The 24,072-nt window shown below is 42.8% G+C and overlaps 1 protein-coding gene across 4 annotated transcripts in view; it reads left to right on the forward strand.

Annotated features, from left to right (window-relative positions):
* Positions 1 to 24,072, forward strand: part of LOC134312456 (zinc finger protein 521) — a 213,552-nt gene that overhangs the window by 157,478 nt on the left and 32,002 nt on the right. For 3 of the 4 annotated variants that reach the window (XM_062994418.1, XM_062994419.1, XM_062994415.1), the window contains exons 6-7: positions 8,389 to 8,520; positions 17,936 to 18,051. In XM_062994418.1, the coding sequence (XP_062850488.1) occupies positions 8,389 to 8,520; positions 17,936 to 18,051 (248 nt within the window). The remainder of the gene's footprint in view (positions 1 to 8,388; positions 8,521 to 17,935; positions 18,052 to 24,072) is intronic. The other variant, XM_062994417.1, reaches the window with a different exon arrangement.

A 24,072-nucleotide genomic window follows, 5' to 3' on the forward strand; every position in this document is an offset into this window, starting at 1 on the left:
AACAGACTGACTGATGTATACAGTATTATAAGTAGATAGATAGATAGATAGATAGATAGATAGATAGACAGACAGACAGACAGACAGACAGACAGACAGACAGACAGACAGACAGATAGACAAAAGTGATAGACAGACTGACTGATGTATATTATAAATAAATAGACAGACAGATAGATCTATATTATAGATGGATGAACAGACGGACAGAAGGACAGATGTATATTATAAAGAGACAGACAGACAGACAGACAGATAGATTGATAGATAGATACTGTAGATTGATTAACAGGCAGACAGATGTAAATTATAAATATAGACAGACAGACAGACAGATAGATACTGTAGATTGATAAACAGGCAGACAGATGTATATTATAAATATAGACAGACAGACAGACAGAGATAGATAGATAGATAGATAGATAGATAGATAGATAGATAGATAGATAGATAGATAGATAGATAGATAGATAGATAGATAGATAGAATGATAGACATATAGACAGACAAGCAGGCAGGCAGATAAATAAACAGACAGACAGATATATATTATAAATATAGACAGACAGACAGATAGATGGACAGACAGACAGGCAGGCAGGCAGGCAGATAGATAAACAGACAGATGTATATTATAAATATAGACAGACAGACAGATAGATGGACAGACAGACAGGCAGGCAGGCAGATAGATAAACAGACAGACAGATGTATATTATAAATATAGATAGAGGACAGACAGACAGACAGATAGATAGACAGACAGATAGACAAAACAAACGATAGACAGACAAATGATAGATACAATGATGAACAGATAGACATATAGACAGACAGACAGGCAGGCAGATAGATAAATAGACAGACAGCAGTCGGCTACTGCACGTGTACTGCATGTGTGTGTTAGTTACAGCTCCTCTCGGTCAGGAGTGAGGAAGGGAAGTGTGATCGGGTAATGGGGTATGTCTAGATTGGAAGGAAAATTGGGGAAAAATGCATGAAAAAGTAAAACTACCTCTTCAGCATCGAAACATCATGTTTTCAGAAGGTAAGAGGCAACTAAAGTACCTAAAGGAACCCGTGTGAAAGTCCTTACAGGCAGCGCCTGAAGCAAAACCTGAATCCAGCTCCCCAGGACCCGTTTTGCTGTGCAGCAGCTCTTCCTCCAGGCGCACCCCTGTGCCACCCTAACAGAATGCTCACAGATCTTAAATTGGAGCAAAGCTTTAAATAGATTTCAAGAAGGACAATAAATTATGGCAGAACGTTTTCTGTAACTAAGCACAAAACATCATGAACTCAAGTAATAAACTTTTAGAGCCAATTTAAAGAACCCAGGCCGGGTACTGGTGACAGAAAAATAGCATATACCTGTACGACACGGACCAGAACCTAGCCCAAAAACACTGGACATGTAATGCATCACACACTCACTACGGGTCTGTCTGAAAACCTAGTGAGCTGCCTTGCTGCCTACTGCCTACCTGATCATCTGCTTTAGTAGAGATGATTCTAATAAGACATCAAACTCATAAGGCAGATTATTTAGACGCACTACTCAATTAATAAGCTAACACAGTTAGCCTCAGGTCATTCAAACCAACGGGCTGAGGCGACACAACCTGCTAGCATTCCAGCTAATGTCTCACTCCGAGTAACGAAAACGGTTAAACTGTCCCCGACAAGCCTGAATTTGCAAATAAACGACACTTGTGCACCTTTATACAGATTAAAAATCAATGAGAATTTATTTACATTTGAAAAGAACTCCATTAGTTGCTCCGCATTTGTCCGCCAAAGTTGTACCACAGTGAATGCTGGGATTGCCTTCAGCGCTGAGGAAGCGTCGGACGCTCCGTCATTATTCAGTCAGATTATCACTCAGAATTAAGGCGCCTCAGTGTGAGCATTTTAAAATATCTAAGAATTTAGACACGCCCTCTTCTCAGTAGTGTAGGATGATGTAAAATGCGTCTGTGTAAAGAGATCACGAGGTTTTCAGACAGACCCGGTGTTTTCAAGTACACCTATACACCGATCAGCCATAACATTAAAACCACCTCCTTGTTTCTACACTCACTGTCCATTTTATCAGCTCCACTTATCATATAGAAGCACTTTGTAGTTCTACAATTACTGACTGTAGTCCATCTGTTTCTCTGCATGCTTTGTCAGCCCCCTTTCATGCTGTTCTTCAATGGTCAGGACCCCCACAGGACCACCACAGAGCAGGTACTATTTAGGTGGTGGATCATTCTCAGCATTGCAGTGATGGTGCTGGTGTGTTAGTGTGTGTTGTGCTGGTATGAGTGGATCAGACACAGCAGCGTTGCTGGAGTTTTTAAACACCTCGCTGTCACTGCTGGACTGAGAATAGTCCACCAACCAAAAATATCCAGCCAGCAGCGCCCCGTGGGCAGCGTCCTGTGACCACTGATGAAGGCTTAGAAGATGACCAACTCAAACAGCAGCAATAGATGAGCGATCGTCTCTGACTTTACATCTACAAGGTGGACCAACTAGGTAGGAGTGTCTAATAGAGTGGACAGTGAGTTGACACGGTATTTAAAAACTCCAGCAGCGCTGCTGTGTCTGATCCACTCATACCAGCACAACACACACTAACACACCACCACCATGTCAGTGTCACTGCAGTGCTGAGAATGATCCACCACCTAAATAATACCTGCTCTGTGGTGGTCCTGTGGGGGTCCTGACCATTGAAGAACAGGGTGAAAGCAGGTTAAAATGGTATGTAGAGAAACATATTGACTACAGTCAGTAATTGTAGAACTACAAAGTGCTTCTATGTGGTAAGTGTAGCAGTGAGTGTAGAAACAAGGAGGTGGTTTTAACGTTATGGCTGATCAGTGTAAATGCTTAATGCATTTTTTTTACCTATGGTCTCAGACTTTTCAATATTTTTCTGGCCATTTTTCTTGTTCTTAAGAGCCTTATTTTTACTTCTAAATCTCAGACTTGGCTACTCAAAGCCACAATGACAAAAATATTTCTCTCTGATGTGCCACTAGTCATCACATCACATCATCATGAGGTCTCTTCATATCCATTCCAATCTAATAACGTCTGATTTCTGGCAGCTTCAGCTTCCTGTTTTTTATAAAAAGCCTGCGTTCCTCAAAAATATTTGGTCTTTGTCTGAGCGTCCTCAATTTGTCTTCCTCACACATGGCCAGGTCTATAGTACACGAACACAGTTTTTCAGGAGTAAGACAGCGCCAGTGCGACTGCAGCCGAGCGCCGCCGACACCAAAGAGGAGCGAGAGCCCATCTGCATATCCGCAGGGCCGCCGCCCGGCCTCCTCATGCCTTATGCATTCGGCAGCTCGCTCCGACGCCGGCGCCTAATCTCGCTCCCTGGTGGACCCGGTGGCAAGTGGAGAAATAAAAGAACCCTCACAATATTAAAAACACACAGCGCATCTGTTTTCCTGTGAAAGGCGATCTGGTAAATGTTACAGCGCTTTTACTTTCACACACAGGGTGGGAGGTAAAGCAATTCCAATACAGCAAGTGTACATGATAGAGACGTACTGAATGTGAGCACTGACCATGCTTTTATTATGACTGAATACAATTTGAGCAATTGTGGGTTAAGGGCCTTGCTCAGGGCCCCACAGTGGCTACTTAGCAATGATGGGGCTTGAACCGGCAACCTTCTGATTTCTAGTCCAATACCTTAACCACTGAGCTACCACTGCCCTCGTCATCAGTTCATCATTCTGCCCTTCTTGGACTTGCAAATCTAAAACCATGAGAGACTGATATGGAGTCGTCCTTCTTTGCAGCTATAACAGCGTCCGCTCTTTTGTGAAGGCTTTCTACATTATTTTGGTACTTGTATGTTCATTTAATTGTGAAGGTTTTTAAAGAAGAAGAAGGTCTGCCTTTCAGCTGACATTTTAATTTAGCCCAAATGTACTCACTCACTGACTCACTTTCTTAACCGCGTATCCAATTAGGATCGCGGGTTGCTGGAGCCTATCCCAGCTTTTCAATGGGCGCAAGGTACACAGTAACACCCTGGATGGGGCGCCAGTCCATTACAGGGCAGACACACACACATACACACACACACATTCACCTATAGGGCAATTCAGTGTCTCCAATTAACCTGACTGCATGTTTTTGGACTGTGGGTGGAAACCGGAGCCCCGGAGGAAACCCACGTAGACACGGGGAGAACATGCAAACTCCACACAGAAAGGACCCGGACCGCCCCGCCTGGGGATCGAACCCAGGACCTTCTTCCTGTGAGGCGACAGTGCTACCCACCGTGCAGTTCATCTGGAGTTGATGACTCTAGTCATCGAGAGAGATGACCAGGTCCTGGGTTGGAGATTGATCTGGAATAAGTATCAGCTCTGTATTTCCATGCTTGTAGGTCGATTGTCCATCATCTCTAAGTGTGAATAGTACAATTATTAGGTGAGGGTGATATCAAAAGCAAACAAAGACATTTTTTTATTTTGTTTTTGCTTCACTTCTACTGAACCAGTTTTAAACCGGGCTGCCGGAGCTCCAGCTATGATGACAGAACTTCTCCTACACGAGCATCTCGGGCTCGGTCTGTCTGGTTTTAATACACTGGTGTTTCAGAGACTGCAGACGTCTTACCAGAAGTTTTGCACTAATTGAACTTTCCAGTGTTTGACTCACCAGTGACTTGTTACTTCTGCACATTTGATTTTCTTTTCTCTTGTCGTGGTTCGAGATTCATTTTTAAATTTTAGTTACAAACAAAACCATCAAACAAACAAAACACTATTTAAAAACTTTTATTTTCTGTGTTTAATGTAATCCAGTGCATAAGTCCACTGTACATGTATGAAAAGCAGCCCATTGGCTGCACTCGCCAGGTCGTTATTATTATATTACAATATTTTTATTAAGTAAAATATTAAAATAACTAAAACACATTGAAATATCAGAATACATGTAATCAAAATATACAATGAGTGCACAGCAAGGGATTTTGGGAATCTGTGCAACCTGCGTAACGTTACTAGACCAATAGAACATCAGGCTGAACTTGACGTGTGACTACTGCAAACCGAACATAACTGTCTGTGGTGAGCTGTGTGTGTGTGTGTGTGTGTGTGTATAACATAACATAAAATTACAACCACCTCCTTGTTTCTACATTCACTGTCCATTTTATCAGCTCCACTTACCATATAGAAGCACTTTGTAGTTCTACAATTACTGACTGTAGTCCATCTGTTTCTCTACATACTTTGTTAGCCCCCTTTAATGCTGTTCTTCAATGGTCAGGACCCCCACAGGACCACCACAGAGCAGGTATTATTTAATTGGTGGATCATTCTCAGCACTGCAGTGACACTGACATGGTGGTGGTGTGTTAGTGTGTGTTGTGCTGGTATGAGTGGATCAGACACAGCAGCACTGCTGGAGTTTTTAAATACCGTGTCCACTCACTGTCCACTCTGTTAGACACTCCTACCTAGTTGGTCCACCTTGTAGATGTAAAGTCAGAGACGATCGCTCATCTATTGCTGCTGTTTGAGTCGGTCATCTTCTAGACCTTCATCAGTGGTCACAGGATGCTGCCCACGGGGTGCTGTTGGATGGATATTTTTGGCTGGTGTTGGGTTGCACTGTTGCCTCACAGCAAAGAGGGTCTCGGATTTGATTCCCCAGCCGGACTACAAGGGTCCTTTCTGTGGAGTTTACATGTTCTCCCCGTGTCTGTGTTGGTTTCCTCCAGGTGCTCCGGTTTCTTCCCACAGTACAAAGACATTCAGCCAGGTTAATTGGAGCTACTAGAAATTGTGTGTGTGTGTGTGTGTGTGCCCTGTGATGAACTGGTGACCTGGTGACCTGGTGGTGGTGAATCAGACCCACCACGACCCAGACCAGGATAAAGTGGTGGTAAAACAGACAATAAATGAATGAATCAGTTAGAAAAATAAAACACTCGGACAAAGGCATTGAAAAAGTGGTAGCTCAGCGGCTAAGGGACTGGACTAGTAATTTAAAGATCACTGGTTTAAGCCCGGCCTCTGGCAGGTTGCTCATGTTGGGCCCTTAAACAAGGCCCTTAACCCTCAATTGCTCGGATTGTATTGAGTCACAATGTAAGTTGCTTTGGACCTCAACTGTAGAAGTTTTTATATCTTTCCATCGTAATTTCCATCTTAAATTTTCATGTGTGACGTGGGTGTTAATTATGTTAACACCCACGTGAATGTTAAATAAAGTTGGCTCTGTGCGGAGTCTCTGCTCCGAAAGTTCGGGGTGTTTGGGGTGTCTCTTCATGTCCTTGAGCTTAAGACCGTGTGTGTGTGTGTGTGTGTGTGTGTGTGTTTATACATGAGCTGGTTCAGGTGTGTCTGCTAACAGAACCATTCATGCTAAACACCCATCTGTCCCTTTTTTTTGGGTGTCGGTCCACTTTGGTTGCTTGTCTTGCCAGTACTGAATCATGGTCCATCTTGCTAAACGGTCCTCTGGGTGCTTTGGTGGGCCACAGCTGGTCCTGGGGGTCTGGGCCCGGTTTGGACACATATGGCAGGCGCCAGACCGTGGAGATGGAGAGAGTGAATCAATCATGGATGATTTTACTTACCTTATGACTGTGAAATCAAAATAGCTTTAAACTAGAAGCTTTGTGATGGTAATAATTTACTAAAGAAAAAAAGAATTCAACCCCAAACAATCATTTCGATTTTAGACATATATTTTATATAGTCGAAGGCAGCTGGACTTCTTTCAGGTTCTTGAGGACGTTTCATCTCTCATCTGAAAGGTTTCCTTAATTCTAAAAGCTGATGGAAAGTCCCAGGTATTTAATCTCTGGTGGGGTGTCACCTTGTAGGTGGCCCTGAGAGTCATTTACCCAACCCTGCCATCATTGAACTGAGGTTGTGGCTTAGATGCCCATAAAGCACTCTTGGAATCTCTTCCCAGGCGGTTTAACCCACATTGGCACCTCGACCCATGCCACCCTAACGAGTCACACGATGGCAGAGGGGGTCAGCAGCTCTCAGGAAAGACAGTCCCACTTGGTGTACACTAGAGAAGGCACGATTGCCGAACCCCTGTAGGTTGGATGGTGGGATAGTGAGTAATCCAGCAGAGGAAAACATGTGACTGTGGGATGGTTTGTAGGAAATGAGATGAGATGAGAAAAGATTAGATGAGGCAAGACAAGATAAGACAGGACGAGATGAGATAAGAAAAGATAAGAAGAGATGTGATAAGAAAGATAAGATGAGTTGACACAAGATAGGATAAAATAAGATAAGATAAGAATGGTGAATGGTGAATGGAATTGGATGGCGGGATAGTGAGTAATCCAGCAGAGGAAGACATGTGACTGTGGGTTGGTTTGTAGGGAATGAGATAAGATGAGAAAAGATTAGACAAGACAAGATAAGACAGGACAAGACAAACTACGATCAGACAAGACAAGATAAGATAAAAGATGTGAGATGAGATAAGATATAAGATAAAATGAGATACTATATAAGATTAGATGATATAAGATAAGATAATATGAGATAAGATAAGATATAAGATGAAAAGATCAGATACAAGATGAGACGAGACAAGAAAAGACAAGAGAAGATAAAATGAGACAAGAAAAGATAAGACGAGACAAGAAAAGATAAGACAAGAAAAGATAAGATAAGACAAGAAGAGATAAAATGAGACAAAAAAGATAAGACAAGAAAAGATAAGATGAGACAAAAAAGATAAGACAAGAAAAGATAAGATGAGACAAAAAAGATCAAACAAGGTATAAGATGAGATAAGATAAGACAAGACGAGACAAGAAAAGATGAGACAAAAAAGATATGATAAGACAAGAGAAGAAAAGATAAGACGAGACAAAATAGATAAGGTATAAGATGAGATAAGACAAAAAAAGAAAAAAAGAATAGAAAAGATAAGATAAGACTTTATTTTAAGACTTTATTGATCCCCTTGGGTGAATGAACATGTTACAGCAGTACAGGTGAAGCATTAGTGAAACTTAGTGAAAAGAACAACTAAGTGAAAAACCTTGAAAGAAAAAAGATACAGATTTAAGAGAAAATTTTCATGCACTTCATTGTTGAGAAACAACAGAACAGTAAAAAAAAAATCTCTGCAATCCAGCCAGAGCGCAGCAGCCCAGACCCCCGTCGTCTGTCCAATTTGTTCCTGACGGGAACTGATCACACATTTTATTACTAATTTTTAACTGCGGGAGGTTCAAAAGCCTGCGTTCTGACAACTTCTCTAATTAAAGTAAAAAAAAAAAAGATAAAAGATGATTTCTAAGCACTTGGTTGTTGTTTTGGAACACGACTGATGGTGTTTGTGGGGCTGTGTGTTTTCTGTGCTCGTTTTTCTCAGAAGAGGGCCTGAACCACGAGTGTAAGCTGTGCAATCAGACCTTCGACTCTCCAGCAAAGCTGCAGTGCCATCTGATCGAGCACAGCTTCGAAGGCATGGGGGGAACTTTCAAGTGCCCCGTCTGTTTCACTGGTAAGTGTTTTTCAACTCTTATTCAAGTGATCCACATCATGTCCAGGATTTTTATGTGACCCAGGCAACACAAACGATGCACCAAACTATCTCTGCTCTGCTCTGTACAATCTGGTCAAACTGTGGTTTACAAGGTGTAACCAAAAGCCTCCAGCAGGGGGCAATCGCGTACCAGTTCATCTCATGTTTATGTGTCTGTTAAAATTTGTTTATTTATTTATTATTATTTTTATAATAAGGTTCGCAACCTTGTACTCTATAATCTACCTTAAAAGTATTACAGTGTTATGGTATCATGTCTTCACAATTCAAAACAAATGTCCTGATTTAGTAGTGAGTGTAGTTGTGTGTGTAAGTGTGTTAATAGAGTAGCTAAATACACTGACCAGGCATAACATTATGACTGTGTATTCTGACATCTTTCTATCAGAACCAGCATTAACTTCTTCAGCAGTTTGAGCTGCAGTAACTCGTCTGTTGGATCGGCGCAAAAGTACACCAGCCCACTATTGCTAAGATCTGAGGATCCAAGGTTCGAATCTCAGCTGTGCTATCAACTGGACGGGCACGGCCGAAACAGCCTAGCCATTGGGAGGCACATTTGTCAGTGAGCTCTTAGTGCGGGTCCTAAGCCCGGATGGAAATAGGAGGGTTGTGCCAGGAAGGGCATTTGGGGTGCAAACTGTGCCAAGTCTGGTATGCAGACCAAATCCCATTTATACTAATATATATAATATATATTATATATAATAATATTACATATTATATATATATATACTATATATATATATATATATATATATATATATATATATATATATATATATATATATATATATATATATATATATTGCAATACATTGACACATTCACTCACTCACACCTAGGGCCAGATTACCAGTCACTCCACCTCTTCTGCAAAAGCAAAGGTGTTGTTTGAACCCAGGTCCTTAGTACACTAGTGCTATGCAGAACCCCCTCCTCTGCACCACAATACTGCCCTTGTTTTTGAAACATCACAGGGAAACATAATGGTTCAATTTACACTTTTGGCTCACAGCAAGAAGGTTCTGGGCTCGATTCCCAGGTGGAGCGGTCCAGGTCCTTTCTATTGTTATTTATAATAATAATAATAATTCATTATAATTGTGAATGTGATGCTCTGGGTCCCTGTTTGGGGTTCCTGCCTTACACCCAGCATTCTCAAATTGGGCACCAGACTCACTGCAACCTTGACCAGGATGCAACATGATACACTATATGGTCAAAAGTATCCGGAGCTGGTCGGACACCACATTCCAAAACAACGGGCATTAATTTAGTAGCACTACCACTGTCTGTTTTAAGATTTTTGAGTGTACCTATGGGAATTTATGCCTAGTTAGCCAAAAGAACACTCTAGGCACCCATGTTAATCACATCTCATTGTACTTGTACAGTGACAATAAAGATATCTTATGTCATATCTAAAATAAATAAATATATTTATACCTTACATTCATATTTAAGCCCTTAATACCCCACAGATGTCCTGTCAGGAACCTCTACTGTGAACCTGGTGTATCGTCCATTAGTCCAACACACTGAGAACCAGAATAAATAGGAAGTGATCGTTTTTACATCTGAAAATCACTGCAGGTGAAATGAAAAGACTCACTTGTATAAAAAGAGGATGTGACTGAGTGTTGGCTGGTACGGAGGGAGGGAGGCAGGGTAGGTGGGGGCGAGAATGCTAATTGTGGATGTTGGTGGTAATGATCTCATCAGTCTCGGAGCGTGGTGCATCCTGGGAGGATCGCTCCCCACTTCGGTGTCAGCAGGGTTAACTGTCTGGATAATGAAATCTGCAAAGCTCTTAGCCGCCGCTCGCCGCCCGACTCCCGCTAAGCCTCATCAGTCTTCTCGGTGGACAAAGCTTTGGCGTCGTCCCGCTTCCTTCCTGCGCGTGCTGCACTTGTTTAGCGGCTTTTTATCTGTGCCGCGTGGGTACAGAGTTTGTTAGATGCAGTTTCTCTGTGTGGGTTACTCGTGGCGTCGGTGTCGATTTAATTTCTGCCAGGGTGTCGATAGACTAGAAAAAACGATCTACACTAAATGGACAGAAGTATTTGGACACCTGACCATATGCTTGAACAGCTAGAACAATGGCCACTCGTCTGAGAAGGCTTCTCATATGATTTTGAAGTATGTCTGTGGGAATTTGTGTCTATCTGTGCCCAAATTAGTATTTGTATGATTGGGCGCTGATTGTGTCCTATGAACTGGACCATCAATTGAGGCTTTCTTGACCAACTTCAGTGCCCAGCTATACAGATGATCTTTTGACTGGTTCCTGCCTTATACCCAGCGTTCCCAAATTGGGTACTGGACTCACTGCAGCCTTGACCAGGATGAAAAAGAACATGATACACTATATGATACACTACATGGCCAAAAGTATCCGGATGCCTTCTTGTCTCTTTTTTAAGATTTTGGACTGTACCTATGGGAATTTATGCCTATTTAGTCAAAAGAACACTTGCGAATTCAGGCACCCGTGTTAAAAAGAAGGCCTTGCTTTACATTTACGTTTTCAGCATTTATCAGACGCCTTTGTCCAAAGCAACTTACAATTGAGACATTGCAAGCCATTGAGGATTCAGGGCCTCGCTCAAGGGCCCAACAGTGGCAAGCTGGTAGGTGTGGGGCTTGAACCAGTGACCTTCCGATTACCAGTCCAGTATCTTAACCGCTGAGCTATCACTGCATGTAAATGTAAATGAAATGTAAATAGTAAGGCACCCATGTTGAAAAAGAAGGCCTTGCTCACAGTCGGCGTTCCGAATCATCCCAGGTTTTCTACAGGGTTAAAGGTCAGGGCTCCCACATCAAATCTTAAACTGTGAAACCAACTCATGTCTTTACTGACCTGGTCATACTGGAGAAAAAATTGAAATGGCCCTCCCCAAACTGTTGTCACACATCTGAAGGCACATTTATTTTACATCATTGATTGTGTTTGAAATATCTGAACTCAATAATTAAAAGGTGTGTCCCAATACTTTAGTCCATATAATCTATACGCTACTTCATATTTCACCCGGGTCCCTCTGCGCCCCTTCTCTGCCACCCCTCACCCCCCTTTTCGCTTCTCTCCGAGTCTCATTTAGAATCTGTTTATTGACATTTATCTAGTCGGACCTGGGCTGTGTTTAATACACAGGCGATATATTTTTCATCACAGCTTCCATTTTCCACACAGACCTTTGACAGACGGGCATTTCTATCGATCAGTTCTTACGGGAATCACACCGGGGGAAAGAGAGGGGTGGTGTACTGGGTTAGAGGGGGGTAGGGGACCGAGAGAAAGAGTGACTGGGGTTTGAAAAAAATAGGTACAGTCACAAATATACATGCTGGATTTGGTTGGGGGCAGCACGGTGGCTCGGTGGGTAGAACTGTCACCTCACAGCAAGAAGGTCCTGGGTTCGATCCACAGACGGGGCGGTCCGGGTCCTTTCTGTGTGGAGTTTGCATGTTCTCCTTGTGTCTGTGTGGGTTTCCTCCGGGAGCTCCGGTTTCCACTTACATTTCAAAGACATGCAGTCAGGTTAATTGGAGACACTGAATTGCCCTATAGCTGAATGGGTGTGTGTGTGTGTCTGCCCTGCGATGGACTGGCGCCCCGTCCAGGGTGTTACTGAGTGCCTTGCGCCTATTGAAAAGCTGGTGGGTGTTACTGTGTGCCCCGCGACCCTAATTGGATAAGCAGTTAAGACAGTGAGTGAGTGATTTGGTGGGTTAGGTGGGCTCGGTCAGTGGCGTGGACAGGGGATGCACAGGCAGGATCAGGGTCCAGAACAGGGTGGTGAGTTGAAGCAGGTGTATTCCAGCTGTGCCCGACTCCTGCCCTCCTGGACTGCACTTCTGGCATCAGCAGCCACATAGGTTTTTTTGGCTAATCCCAATCTTAGGGGTCTCCCGAGCAAACCTGGTCCACATACCAGACCAGACAGAGTTTTTACGCTGGATGCCCTTCCTGAACCAACCCTCCGGTTTTTATCCGGGCTTGGGACTGGCACTGAGAGTGCACTGACATCTCACAATGGCTAGACTGTTTCAAAATGGCTAGCCTTCTCTGCATGCTTTGTTAGCCCCCTTTCATGCTGTTCTTCAATGGTCAGGACCCCGACAGGACCACCACAGAGCAGGTATTATTTAGGTGGTGGATCATTCTCAGCACTACAGTGACACTGACATGGTGGTGGTGTGTTAGTGTGTGTTGTGCTGGTATGAGTGGATCAGACACAGCAGTGCTGCTGGAGTATTTAAACACCTCACTGTCACTGCTAGACTGAGAATAGTCCACCAACCAAAAACATCCAACCAACAGCGCCCCGTGGGCAGTGTCCTGTGACCACTGATGAAGGTCTAGAAGATGACCGACTCAAACAGCAGCAATAGATGAGCGATCGTCTCTGACTTTACATCTACAAGGTGGACCAACTAGGTAGGAGTGTCTAATAGAGTGGACAGTAAGCGGACACTCATCCCACTGATCCACTCATACCAGCACAACACACACTTACACACCACCGCCATGCCAGTGTCACTGCAGTGCTGAGAATGATCCACCACCCAAATAATACCTGCTCTGTGGTGGTCCTGTGGGGGTCCTGACCATTGAAGAACAGGGTGAAAGCAGGCTAAAAAAGTATGTAGAGAAACAGATGGACTACGGTCAGTAATTGTAGAACTACAAAGTGCTTCTATATGGTAAGTGGAGCTGATTAAACAAGAAGGTGGTTTTAATGTTATGGCTGATTGGTGTGTATGGAGTTGTCTCAAATTTGTGACTATAACAGTCCCCATGATGTAGTTTAAACTCCTTGTAGATTATAGTTATAAGAGGTGTCGACATACTTTTAGTCATATAGTGTATATCTTCCGAATATGAGAAAGTCTGTCAATTTTTTTTCTTAGAAATAGGCTAATATACACTATATGACTTTAAGTATTTGGACACTTGATTTGTTGGACATAATTTTCCAAAACTATGGGCATTCATATGAAGTCCCCCCCCCCATTTTATGGCTATAACAGGTTATTTTTTTTGCACACACTCTTTAATAATGATTGTAGTTTAAACCCCTGTAGATTATAGTTATGAGGGGCGTCCACATCACTTTTAAAACCATGGACATTTATATTAAGTTGCCCCATTTTGTGGCTATAACTGCCCCCATAATAGTGGTTTAAACTCCCTGTAGATTATAGTTATAAAAGACGTCTACATACTTTTTGTCAAATAGTGTTAATCATCCCAAAATTATTTAATTCAAGGCAAGCTGACTAAAGGTGAAGTACAACCGGTCCATAACAAAGAGTTTGTATCAGTCTAATAAGATTGGATTAGACGTGCAGGGCGTTTAGAAAAGTCGAATCTGTGTTAAAGAACTTTACAGACTTTCAGTCGATGTGAGAAATGCGAGAGGGAAAAGATTCATTGTTTCAGGAGAAAGAGGAAGATAATAGGGGTGAAAAAAGCGGACAAAATCACTTGCTCTGGGAGAGAAGGAAATATCAGATGAAGGGCGGCGGGGGGAGACGAGGGGACACAGGAGGGAAATGCAGACAAAGCAAGGAAAAGACAAAAAAGAGGGAATGGAGGATGAGAGGGAGGAGAGGGAAAGGGAAAGTGGGAAAAGTGGAGTTGAAGAGCGATCCGGCGGCCCAGAGAAGATGACAGAAGCGCCGGTCTCTCAGGGTAAATTTGACAGCTATCAGAAGTGAGGCAGCCCGCAGCCAAAAACTCAGTGTGCTCACCGCGGAGACGGAGGGGCGCGCAGATCGCCTCGTGATTCGGGACGCTCAGGACCCGCGCAAACAAACCAGAAGTGGAGGTGAAAGTCGAGAGGGATTTCTGCTCTTTTGTCTTGCTTCAGACGCCCGGACCGAATTCTTTCTTCACACAGCGAAGAGTTACAGACACGCCCGACTGAAGAGACAACTGTGTTCAGTCCTCCAAACTACTGTCTGCTTTTTATTTAGGACTTTTAATCAGTTTGCTCACATCGAAAAATAAAATAGAGCGGCGGTTTTATACATGCATCTGCTGTGCTTTGGTAGATTGCCTTGTACTCGTACTGAGCAATGACAAAGTTGAATCCATCCGTACATCCATTCATCCATTCATCTAACATCCATCTGTCCGTCAGTCCATTTTTCCATTCATTTGTCCATCCGTCCATCCATCTATTCGTCCATCCATCCATCTATGCATCTATTCATCTATATATTTGTCAATCCATCTGTTCATTCATCTATCCATCCATCTATCTATCCAGTTGTCCATTCATCCATCCATTCATCTGTCTATTCATCCATCAGTCTGTCCATTAATTTGTCCGTTCATCCATCCATCCATCCATCTATCCTTTTCCTTCGTCTTTTCGTTCATTTGTCCATCCATCCATCTATTTACCATCTATTCATTCATCCATCCATCTTTCCGTTTGTCCATCCATTCGTCCATCTATTCATCTATCATTTGTCAATCCATCTGTCCATTCATCTATTCATCCTTCTGTCTGTCCATCTATCCACCTATCCATCTGCCAGTCCATCCATCTATCATTATGTCCATTCATCCATCCATTTATTTGTCTATTCATCCATCTGTCTGTCCATCTATTTGTCTGTCCATTTATCCATCCATCAATCCATCCTTCATCTGTTCATTTGTCCATCTGTCTATTTATCCATCAATATGTCTATCTATTTGTCTGTCCATTCATCCATCCATCCATTCGCCTGTCCATCCATTTATCTATTAGTCTACCCGTTTGTTTATCCATTCATTTGTCCATGTATCCCTCCATCTATCCATTCATTCATCTGTCCATCCGTCAACGTATCCATCCATTCACCTATCCGTCTATTTATCTATCCAGTTTTTCATCCATTCATCTATTTATCTGTATATCCATCCATCCATCCATTCAGTTGTCCATCTTTTCATCCATCTATTGGTTTGTCCATCCATTCATCCATTTATCTATTTGTCAATCCATCTGTCCATCCACCCATCCATGCGTCTGTCCATCCAGTTGTCTATTCATCAGTCTGTCTGTCCATCCATCCATCCATCTGTTCATTTGTCCATCCATCCATTTATCCATTCATATGTCTATCTATTTGTCTGTCCATCCATCCATCCATCCATCCATCTGTCCATCCATTCATCCATCCATTTGTCCATCCATTTGTCCATCCATTCATCCATCCATTCATCCATCCGCCTGTCCATCCATTCATCCATTAGTCTACCCATTTGTTCATCGATTCATTTGTCTATTTATCCCTCCAACTGTCGATCCATTCATTCATCCATCCGTCAAAGTATTCATCCATTCACCTATCCACCTATTTATCTATCCATTCTTTTATCCATTCATCCATCCATTTTTCCATTTTTGTAGTTATCCATCCATCTGTCCATCCATCCACCACTGTCTGGTGTAAAGTAACAGAGGTCTCCAGAGCCATACTCTTCAAGCTAGTCTTTTTTATAGTAAGAACTAGCGTGTTACCCATCACACCAAGAGATACAGCATACAATGATTATACAATGTCATGGTGGTCAGACAATGTCGGATGATCCCTTTATTTTCTGTCCCTGTACCCAAAATCCTCCTTGCTCGGTCAGTGCCACATGAGAAGCAGCTTGTTTATCCAGTGTACCAGTGTAAGAAATTCTAATGAAGCCCAGAATGCTAACTTTGCCCACATTTGTGTACCTCAGAGACACGACCCCCTCCCCCGTCGCCTCCTTCCTCGGTCTGTTCAGAATAGCCATCCGTACTCGCAGGGGTCTGGAATAACGAAGGGCCCTTTTGAAGTGCGCCTGTGAGAATTAGGGTGCGTACGCTAGCGCCGCTACACACTCATATTCATTCAGTGGTGCAAGTGAGGCTTAATTAAAAGAACACAGCCACTGTATGTAAGTGGCGTCCCAAAGTCGAGTGACTGTTTTCAGGCTACGCATAAATAAATAGTGCGTCCGCATGAATATTTATATCCTCAGTATAATTAAGCCAGTGACTAATAAAGAAAATGTTGTTGCACTGGAGGCAGTGTACGATTTCTCTGCTGTTTACGTTCTGCTGCATTTTTATTATTATTTTATTTATTTATTTATTTTTGGTGATATAAAAAGCTTCGTTACTCCCGGCCTGATCATGATCATCCTAAAATTATGGATTAAAAGTATTCAGACCCCCGTCTAACTTTTGAATTCATGTGTAGCCACAACAATTGCAGATGTAATAAATTAATTCTATAAAGGAACTGATATGCTTCCAACTTTGCAGCAACAGTTTAGGGAAGACCCTTTTCTGCTCTGTTCCAGTATAACTGTCCACCTGTGCACAAAGCAAGCTCTATAAAGACATAAAGGTCTGCACAGAGCCCTGACCTCAGCCCCATTGACCAGCTCTGGAATACACTGGAACACCAACTAAGGCTTTCTTGACCAGCATCAGTGCCCAGCCATACAACCACTGTCATCTTTTGACTGAATGGGCACAAATTCCCCCAGACATACTTCATTTCTTGTGAGAAGCCTTCTCAGAATAGTGACTGTTGTTCTAGCTGAAAAGATCACATAGAGGTCACTCTGTTTTATTAGCAGTTGTTTTTCAAATAGGACGTCCAACAAGCTCATGGTCAGGTGTCCAAATACTTTTGGCTATTTAGGGTTTATGGGTAACAATTGTTTAATTTTAAGTAGCCACAATGCAATGAGGATTATATGACAGCTCCACTGCAGAAATAAATGTAGTAGTATATGAGTGAGTGAGTGAATATATAGAGGCATAACATTATGACCACTGACAGGTGAAGTGAATAACATAACACTGATGATCTCTTCATCACGGCACCTGTTAGTAGGTGGGATAGAGCGAGTGTGAGGATCTAAGCGAGTTTGTCAAGGACCAAATTGTGATGGCTAGACGACTGGGTCAGAGCATCTCCAAAACTCTTGTGGGGTGTTCCCGGTCTGCAGTGGTCAGCATACTACTGTATGTTTGAGCTACTGTAGCTCAAACTGCTGAAGAAGTTAATGCTGGTTCTGATAGAAAGGTGTCAGAATACACAGTGCAGCAAAGTTTGCTACGTATGGGGCAGCAAAAGGGGGACCAACACAATATTAGGAAGGTGGTCATAATGTTATGATCTGTGTATCATCCTGTAACTGATTGTGCTCAATTGTGACCCTGAATAAAGACGTGAAGGTAAACATATGAATCAGTAGAAGAAGCACCAGTTCTAGCCGTGTTTGATTATAAATGTGGTGACTGTATAATAAGTGTAAAGTTAACACTCTCTCTGTTTCTGTGTGTGTGTGTGTGTGTGTGTGTGTGTGTGTTTTCAGTGTTTGTGCAGGCCAGTAAGCTGCAGCAGCACATCTTCTCAGCTCACGGTCAGGAGGATAAAATCTACGACTGCACTCAGTGTCCACAGAAATTCTTCTTCCAAACAGAACTTCAGGTAAATCATTAAGTCATCGTATCGACTGACCAAGTCCTGTTGTAACACATCCTTTAATGTTGCCATATGGGCACCTCATGACACGCCAAAAGTAAACTTGCAGGACATACAAGGTTCTTTAGCTCCTTTTCTGTTCTGGCTGTCTCGTGCACCCACTCAGTGGTCATCATCTTCCTCCATAAGATTTTACAAATGCTTCTTAGTCTAAATGATACAAATTCTCACAGACACACAGAATCTTGTAAAAAGCCTTCCCAGAAAAGTGAGAGTCCCTCCAAGTCCCGTCATAACACTTCCCTTAATGTTGTCATGTGGGTTCTCATCACACGCCCAAAGTAACGTCTCATAGTATACTTCGGGACTTGGATACTTGGATACTTAGTACATGGTTTATTAGCTCTTGTTCTGTTCTGGCAATCTTATACACTCGCTCTTGTGGTCATCATCTTAGACAGAAGCCTAAAGGTGTCCAGGCTCCACATCTATTCACACTGTTTTATTATTATTATTATTATTATTATTATTATTATTATTATTATTAATTATTATTATTATTATTATTATTATTATTAATGTTATCATTATTTATTATTATTGTTATTGTTATTATTATTATTATTGTTGTTGTTATTATTATTATTATTAGTATTACAATTATTATTTATATTATTTTAATTATTATTATTATTATTATTATTATTACTATTATTACAATTATTATTATTATTATTATTATTAATGTTATCATTATTTATTATTGTTGTTATTATTATTATTATTATTATTGTTATTATTATTATTATTTATATTATATTATTATTGTTTGAGACAGACTAGCTACTGATAATGCAATCCACATAATGAATATCCTCAAACCAGCTTATTCTTGGACTTTTTTACTGTTGTAGCCATAATATGGGACATACGTTTTAAAATGTCATGGCCACATACTTTTGCCACATAGTGTTTTCCTTTAGTTCAGACAGCAGACCCACATCTCTGCTACTGAACAAATAAAAAAAAAGGTGAGAGCGATCATCAAGTCCAGCTCACCACAGGTCCAATTTAACAAAACCAAACCTGACACGGCTACGTCCCACAGTCACAGGGAGGTTAAATAACGAAGCCTCGGTCTGAGCATCACGTATTTAATCCTTTATTTTTCCGAAGACAAACAACGCGATTATCTGTAAACAAGCTTCCCTTTAACCTGGGGGACGTTCTCGATAGCGTTTTTGTTTTTTGGCTGTTCGGGAAGGTACGGATGCGGGTCTCCCCGCGGTGGAGCTTCACGCACGCTTTAGTTGTTTTACAGGCTTTTAGTGGAGACAAGAGCAGACATGAAAGACCTCTGACTCTTTGTTCTGGATCAGGCAGGTTATGAAAGGAACTGCACATTGCACTCGGGGAAATGCTGTTATTATATTTCACCTGAAATTGTTCCCAGATTGTGCCCCATGGGTAGATGCATCACACACACGCACCCCCTGAGCAAGCCTTCATCTTTAAAAGACTCCATACAAACCCGAAAACCACCTGAGCTGAATCAGAGCCATGAATCAATTCTCAAGCTTCAGATTCAACTCTGTACTTGAGGATTCTCGACTCAAGGATTCTTGCGATCGACTCATTTAGTCTGTTTTACCACTGCTTTATCCCGGTCAGGGTCATGGTGGGTCTGATTCACTGGGCGATAGCTTGGAAACACACACACACACATACACATACACATACACACACTAAGAACATTTTCTAGTAGCTCTAGTTGTCCTGACTGCATGACTTTGGACTGTGGGGAAAAAACCGGAGCACCCAGAAGAAACCCACACAGACACAGAAGAACATGCAAACTCCACACAGAAAGGACCCTTGGCCCTCAGAAGTTGAACCCAAACCTATCTTGTTGTGAGGTGACAGTGCTACCCACTGTGCCACCCTAGGATCATCTCAGCCCTGCAATTTAAGATATATTTTATTTGTAGGTATAATGAAGTTATAATTCATGATTTTTGCTTCTGACAAGATTAAACAAATAAATAAATAATAATAATAATGAAACAGCAGCCTCATTTAGTCCTTTTTGACCAACGTGGAACTTGATTTTGAACCGTTTCAGCGTGTTTCCTCCAGAAAAAAAGCTCAAACCAAAGAATACCAGGGGGTTTTCAGCCGTGACGTCATCTGTGGGTGTCACGAGATGGCCAGAACAGAAAAGGAGCTACTGAACCCCATGAGTCCTGCAAGTTACGTTACTTTGGGCGTGTCATGAGGCGCCCACATTACAGCATCGAAGGTTATGACAGGACTTGGTCACAACATGGATGGAATTATCAGGTGCTAGTCTGTCACAGGCAAAGACAGAAGGCATTAGACGCTGACCTATCTGTACAGCCAACCATCACAAAGTAATGTCAGATTTTGGAGTGTGTTTGTAAATATTTGTGAGTGAGTGTACGAGATCACCAGAACAGACAATGAGCTACTGAACCCCATAAGTCCTGCAACTAAATGGTGAATCCTCGGCTCCCAAAAACTGGTGGTCTTTAAAAAGCGCCAAGGTTCTCAGAAACCTGAACGGAACCAAGTCAAGAACCGGAGTTCTTTTGGTGGAAACGGGCTAATTTAGAACTATAGGTTGTGTTCTTGGTGTAAATTCTTCTAGGTAGAGAAACAAGTGCTAAAATGCTTTGATTTGTGGACAGTTTGTCTTATTGTTTATTTATTAACATCCATGTCTAAGCCTCGCCAACTTATGATCAAAGCACAGTTCATGTAAACAGATTTTTCTGAGAAGCTCTAGAACATCTAGTTCACCACCTACACCTCCATGTCATGTTAGTACTCTTTACTTCCGTTGTACATCGCCCACAACTGTTGATGATGCATCCTTGGCTCCCAAAAACTGGTGGTCTTTAAAAAGCACCAAGGTTTGAAGAAACCTGACTGGAACCAGGTCAAGAACTAGACTAATTTAGAGCTGTAGGTTGTGTTCTTGGTGTAAATTCTTCTAGGGAGAGAAACAAGTGCTGAAATGCTTTGATTTGTGGACAGTTTGTCTCATTGTTTATTGATTAACATCCGTGTCTAAGCCTCGCCAACTTATGATCAAAGCACAGTTCATGTGAACATCGTCAGCAACTCTAGAACATCTAGTGCACCACCTACACCTTCAGACTTTTGGAAAAGTTGGGAAAGTTGTTCGTCCAGAGAGGCTTGAATAACTTTTTCAACCTGGACTGACGGTCTGTCTTCGTACAGTTTGTGTTGGACTACTCAGAAGTGTCACGCATGTCAGGATCTCCAGCTGAACCACAGATCAATCTATCAGAGAGCTGAGCTCATCCAGTCGGACGATTCCATTTCTGCTCATCATCCTCTCTCCAGCCAGCAGGGTCAGGGGTCGGGGACCAGACAGGCACCGAGGAGAGCAGGAGATGCCGGCGTGGAGGGGTGTAGAGATAAAGAAAAGAGAGTGCTGGGGGGTTATATTTTATTCATCTGCAGGAGATCTCGTTGCAGGAGACGCCGAGCTGTGACAGGTAGCGCCCTGCCAGGATCCGGCCAATTTTCTCCGGCCTGTCTAGGACCATGATCGGAGAGCGCGGGTCTAATCAGGCCTCCCAGGAACGCGCACGTATACGCGCGGCGTGATTGACTGACTCGCGGGTCCGTGTGAGGTCCAGCGGGGGAGCCGGTGGTCTCTGACTGGCTGGAACCTCACTCGTTTGAGCTGTTCCAGACCACATTGTGCTGATTTAATGGGTGGAGAGTGTCGTTATTCTGCAGTGTGGAAGTGGCGGGAAGGTGGGCTCCACGCTCTCTGTGTGTGGGGGGTTATTTTCTGTAATAACCACACAGAACTCTCACACAGCGGCAGTTCTTCTTCTACTCTGTTTTCATAAGCACAGACCCTATAGGTTTCATAGCAGATGTTTCAGTCGTGTTTACAGTTACTTCGCTGGGTAGTAAAACATCGGAGTAACAGGTTTCTCACTTCTGGTTTCTCTGAGCAGAGTTTTGTCTGCACTTCTCTTTTCTTTGTCTCTTTTTCTCTTTATATATATATACAGGGGTTGGACAAAATAACTGAAACACCTGGTTTTAGACCACAATAATTTATTAGTATGGTGTAGGGCCTCCTTTTGCGGCCAATACAGCGTCAATTCGTCTTGGAAATGACATATACAAGTCCTGCACAGTGGTCAGAGGGATTTTAAGCCATTCTTCTTGCAGGATAGTGGCCAGGTCACTACGTGATGCTGGTGGAGGAAAACGTTTCCTGACTCGCTTCTCCAAAACACCCCAAAGTGGCTCAATAATATTTAGATCTGGTGACTGTGCAGGCCATGGGAGATGTTCAACTTCACTTTCATGTTCATCAAACCAATCTTTCACCAGTCTTGCTGTGTGTATTGGTGCATTGTCATCCTGATACACGGCACCGCCATTGGATGCACATGGTCCTCCAGAATGGTTCGGTAGTCCTTGGCAGTGACGCGCCCATCTAGCACAAGTATTGGGCCAAGGGAATGCCATGATATGGCAGCCCAAACCATCACTGATCCACCCCCATGCTTCACTCTGGGCATGCAACAGTCTGGGTGGTACGCTTCTTTGGGGCTTCTCCACACCGTAACTCTCCCGGATGTGGGGAAAACAGTAAAGGTGGACTCATCAGAGAACAATACATGTTTCACATTGTCCACAGCCCAAGATTTGCGGTCCTTGCACCATTGAAACCGACGTTTGGCATTGGCACGAGTGACCAAAGGTTTGGCTATAGCAGCCCGGCCGTGTATATTGACCCTGTGGAGCTCCCGACGGACAGTTCTGGTGGAAACAGGAGAGTTGAGGTGCACATTTAATTCTGCCGTGATTTGGGCAGCCGTGGTTTTATGTTTTTTGGATACAATCCGGGTTAGCACCCGAACATCCCTTTCAGACAGCTTCCTCTTGCGTCCACAGTTAATCCTGTTGGATGTGGTTTGTCCTTCTTGGTGGTATGCTGACATTACCCTGGATACCGTGGCTCTTGATACATCACAAAGACTTGCTGTCTTGGTCACAGATGCGCCAGCAAGACGTGCACCAACAATTTGTCCTCTTTTGAACTCTGGTATGTCACCCATAATGTTGTGTGCATTGCAATATTTTGAGCAAAACTGTGCTCTTACCCTGCTAATTGAACCTTCACACTCTGCTCTTACTGGTGCAATGCAATTAATGAAGATTGGCCACCAGACTGGTCCAATTTAGCCATGAAACCTCCCACACTAAAATGACAGGTGTTTCAGTTATTTTGTCCAACCCCTGTAGGTAGGTTAGTAGTAGTACTGAACTAGTGATCAGAAGGTAGCTGGTTCAAGCTCCACCTTTTTCAAGCATTGCCAATGTTGCGCTTTTGAAGCTAACCCTCTGATGCTTGTATTGTATTGGTCACTATTATGTCATCTTGGGAAAAGAAAGGGCACCTCCTTGTTTCTACACACATTATCCATTTTATAAGCTCCACTTACCATATAGAAGCCCTTTGTAGTTTTACAATTACTGACTGTAGCCCCCTTTCATGCTGTTCTTCAATGGTCAGGACCACCACAAAGCAGGTATTATTTAGCTGGTGGATCATTCTCAGCACTGCAGTGACACTGACATGGTGGTGGTGTGTTAGTGTGTGTTGTGCTGGTATGAGTGGATCAGACACAGCAGCGCTGATGGAGTTTTTAAACACCTCACTGTCACTGCTGGACTGAGAATAGTCCACCAACCAAAAATATCCAGCCAACAGCGCCCGTGGGCAGCGTCCTGTGACCACTGATGAAGGTCCAAAAGATGACCAACTCAAACAGCAGCAATAGATGAGCGATCGACTAGGTAAGAGTGTCTAAAAGAGTGGACAGTGAGTGGACACGGTATTTAAAAAACAACTCAATATAGTTTTATAATGCCTTCATCAAAGGTAACATAATCGTGACTAATACAATGCAAGCAACTTCAAAGGCCAACTAGTCAGAGGTGGGACCT

Source organism: Trichomycterus rosablanca, chromosome 4, assembly GCF_030014385.1.
Source record: "Trichomycterus rosablanca isolate fTriRos1 chromosome 4, fTriRos1.hap1, whole genome shotgun sequence".
NCBI classification, from domain to species: domain Eukaryota; kingdom Metazoa; phylum Chordata; class Actinopteri; order Siluriformes; family Trichomycteridae; genus Trichomycterus; species Trichomycterus rosablanca.